Below are 3,923 nucleotides of genomic sequence, written 5' to 3'. Positions count from 1 at the left end.
AAAAAAAAAAAAAAAAAAAAGAAAGAAAGAAAAGAAAAAGAAAAAGAAAATGCCCTGCTTTCAGTTAAAAAATAATTTCACTGCTCAAAATACTTCATTAGAATTTTGGCCTATCTTGCTTACTCTTACATGTTTTTAAGACATTTTTCTTTTAGTTATTTTTAAGTATTTTTTTAGAATATGAAAGTATAAGTTAATTTTATATTAGAGAAAGGGAAGAAGAGAAGAGTGGGAAATGAGATGAGAAAGAGAGAATGTGAGCATCCCCAAGGTAAGAATGGCTTCATTTAAGTACCTTATACTTTTGTCTCAGCTCTTCCGTGTCTTCTTTTTCCACTTCCAAAACACGACGACGTTCAGTAGCATCTTCAGCATAATCAAGCTTGACAAAAATAGATAACAATTAGTCTTAACTCCTAAAGTACCCCAAGATTAGTGATGAAAAAGTTATTTGCACAACTACAGTATTGTTTGAAACAACAAAAAAAGCTTTCTATTTTGCTCAGGTGCTGCTTGCTTTATTGTTACCCCACAAAGAAAATAGCATACAAAATAGTTCATTAATTTTTTCATGCTGTTAGTTCCTAATAGTTAGTTAGGAACTGTTAGTTCCTAACAGTTCCTGTTAGTTCCTTATAACATTTGTTAATAAGAGACCTCACTTCACTGTTCATTACCAAAGAATTAAGAGTAAAGAGAAATATTTTAGGCAATGAAATGCAGGTATCACAGATCACAGCTGTACACAATTCTACAAGGGTAAAGCATCTACTACAACAAATATTTAAAGAGCTGAGCAACACTGCCTACTAAAACGAGCACCAAGGTCTGGGCCCAAGTCTCATTTTGCCTTGCTGTATAACCCTGCACAAACCACTCAAATTCTTTATGCCCCAGTTAAAACAGGGCATTATTTGCATCCTCTTTGCCTCAAAAGTAGCACTAAATAAAAATGCAAAATATTTTTTAGTTGCCCAAAGAAAAATATTAACACTACATCTCATCTGATAAACATTCTTGCACTGGCATCTAGATTTGGAATTAATATCAATTTTAAATATCCCATAAAACTCTTGAGTTAATGAGATCAATTTACCTCCATTTCCATTCGGCCCATGCCCATGACATCATACTTGACAACAATCGGGATGGGATCTGTTCTCCCTGTAACAGGAACACATTATCAAGGTAAGATGCCAAGCCAAGCCAACGGCTCACTTTACACATTGGGTTTGGGTGGTTAGAGATCTTGCCTTGGAGTGCAGAGACCAGAAAGCTACAGTGAACCAAACACAAGCCATTCTCACAGCTTACACTCAAACCTTCCTTTCCTAGTTTAAACCCAACTAACTCCCTTGGTTGACCTCCCATTTGGGATAGTTCTTGATTACTATAGTAAAATTAAATTAGTAAGTAATCCAAAAAGCACTTTATGTGATGGCACAACAAGGAGGCTTAAACTTTAGAAGTTCCTTTTTACCTAGATAACGTCCCATCCCTCTCTCTACTGATAACCTCCCATACATACTTTTTAAACTAGAAATAAATATCTCAACTGACATACTTCAATAGAAAAACAACATTTTCAAACATGATGAAGTATGCTTAATCATTTTTTTTTTGTTGTTTTTAAGGGATGCTTTACAATTTAATGGGACTTTAAAGATTAAACAAAAATGTCCTTAGGGACAAAGAATAGTGCTCTGAAGTCCCATTTCCTAGTTTGGATTTAACATTAGCTGTGGTAATCGGTAAGCTGTGAAAAGGACTAGTTGCGAAGAAAATTGACTTTTAACTAATCGATCTATGCTGGAGATTTTTAAAATAAATGTATATTTAATCCACTCATAACCAGCCAAACAAAGCAAAATGGGGCAGACAAGCACTTTACTACCACAGCTGTTTTACATCACAACTTGCGCTTTTTATTGTGATGTAAGCCCACTGGAAAAGAGGACTTACCTTATCCGTTGTACACCTTTAGTGAAAAAACACAATGTTTACTTCCCTTATCATTTCACTCAGGCTGGTGTAAACAATTGGTTTTTTGTTGTTGTTATACACACATATATATTATACCTTTGGGCTAAAAACTGAGTTTTTTCAGGTTAAATCTGAGGTGCTAAAAAAAAATTTTTTTTTTTAATGAATGCCATGATCATGACTGGCTCTGGTCTTGCAGAAAAAAGGGGAAAGAATTCATTTTCAAAATGACCAGCAACCACTTGTATCCATCTAGTTGCTCTGTACTTGTAGGATTAAGTTTTTGTCTTTAAGATGTAATGAAAAATAAACTCAGAAGTTTACTTATCACACCAATATCCCATTATTGTTTTTATACAATAAATAGGAAGATGATTAATAATAATTATCACAGTTTAAAAAAACTGTTTTAGTAAATAAACATCCCATGCCAAGAAAAAAAAAAAAAGAAAGAAAGAAAAAGAAAGCTTTTAGAATATAGCCTTCTTTTATATACTATCAAAGATTGCCAGGAAAATAAAATGAAAATGTAATGCTACCTTATGCCCAATGGTATAATAAATAAGCAGTGACTGCAATCTTTAGCAAAAGGACCAAATTAAAGACAGGTTATAAAAATGACTTCCTAGGTGCAATATCACTTTCATAACGTCTCGATCAGGGATTTACTGGTAAAAGCAAATGGTCCAATGAAAGAATTGAAAAGAAATGTCAAAGGAATTTATTTTGGTATCTTATTTGATCTGTCAGAATTTGTTTTGCAAGAATCAAGGTTTTGGTACAAATTCATTACCTCTGTAAACCCCTGTTTATAAACTCTGCATTAGTACTTTTGCCTACTAAGGCAGTCAAAGTTTGTTTTAATTTATTTATAAATTGCAGTAGCAAGTGCTAGTGCCCATTATATTGTGGGGAAATCAAGTTTTTGACAGTATTAGAATTTAATGTTTTAACTGATTTTGTTGGCATTTCTAACACAAACAGATACATCCCTTCTTAACATTACCCTTTAATGAACAAGGATCAGACAAGTTGCATAAGGAAAGGAAAGGAAAATGAAAAAGACCAAGCAGAAGGATGAAGGCTACAACAGAGAAAGTAAGCCTAACATATTGGTGCACTGATGACAAAAGGAGTAATTCAGTCTGAAAATAAAAAATTACCACTGCTAAGTTTACCATCACCACAACAAGTCCAGGATCATAATGCTGTAAAAAAGAAACACCATTTGTTAGGCAGAAACCATTAGGGTAGGAAAAAGGCCTTCTAGCAGGCAGACAGGATAGGGAAAAGTAACAATTGGGCGTTGTCCCTCCCCCGATTTCAGCTGGGGACAAAGGAAGGACATTTTGTACTGCAGCAACTGTTCTCATACTAGTCAGACCAGCGTGTGAGATTTCTATACTGTTACTTAAGACCATGAACAACCTCCTCTTCAATAATGCAGGTGGCATGGTGTCAGTTTAAAGTGAGAGAGCTAGCTCTGGCCTCTAATCTCTCTTCACTTTATTCTTTCTGGCAAACCATATTCAGGGCCCAAGGTGTACTTTTCCTTAAAGAAATCACACCAAAGACTCAATCAGGTCAAGTGGACAGTGATCAAGTCATTTTCTTCACTAAAAGAACTCTATAAAACAGGGGTCCTCAAACTTTTTAAACAGGGGGCCAGTTCACTGTCTCTCAGACAGTTGGAGGGCTGACTGCAGGCCCGGGACTAGTGGGCTGCTAAGTAGGACAGGCAGTGGTGGCAAAAACACCCAGCGGGCCGCATGTAGCCTGCAGGCTGTAGTTTGAGGACCCCTGCTATAAAGCTTTGGGGAGGTATTCTTAAGATCTCTCTTTTAAAAAAAGTGTACATATAGGCTTGGCGCCTGTGGCTCAAGCGGCTAAGGCGCCAGCCACATAGACCTGAGCTGGCGGGTTCGAATCCCCAGCCCGGG

General features: G+C 36.0%; 1 protein-coding gene across 4 annotated transcripts in view; it reads right to left on the bottom strand.

The window, feature by feature from the left end:
• The window catches only part of GPATCH8 (G-patch domain containing 8), a 76,037-nt gene that overhangs the window by 45,324 nt on the left and 26,790 nt on the right, over positions 1–3,923 (bottom strand). For 2 of the 4 annotated variants that reach the window (XM_023511312.1, XM_012803095.2), the window contains 2 exons: positions 1,097–1,164; positions 296–382 (listed from right to left, as the gene is read on the bottom strand). In XM_023511312.1, the coding sequence (XP_023367080.1) occupies positions 296–382; positions 1,097–1,123 (114 nt within the window). In that variant the 5' untranslated portion in view covers positions 1,124–1,164. Of the gene's footprint in view, positions 1–295; positions 383–1,096; positions 1,165–3,146; positions 3,437–3,923 lie in introns of those variants that run through there. The other 2 variants (XM_023511313.1, XM_023511314.1) reach the window with 2 other exon arrangements.

This window comes from Otolemur garnettii, unplaced genomic scaffold (assembly GCF_000181295.1).
Source record: "Otolemur garnettii isolate 467f Iridium unplaced genomic scaffold, OtoGar3 scaffold00018, whole genome shotgun sequence".
NCBI lineage: Eukaryota > Metazoa > Chordata > Mammalia > Primates > Galagidae > Otolemur > Otolemur garnettii.
The sequence above is the reverse complement of the archived record's forward strand: the minus strand, read 5'-3'. Positions and strand labels throughout refer to the sequence as shown.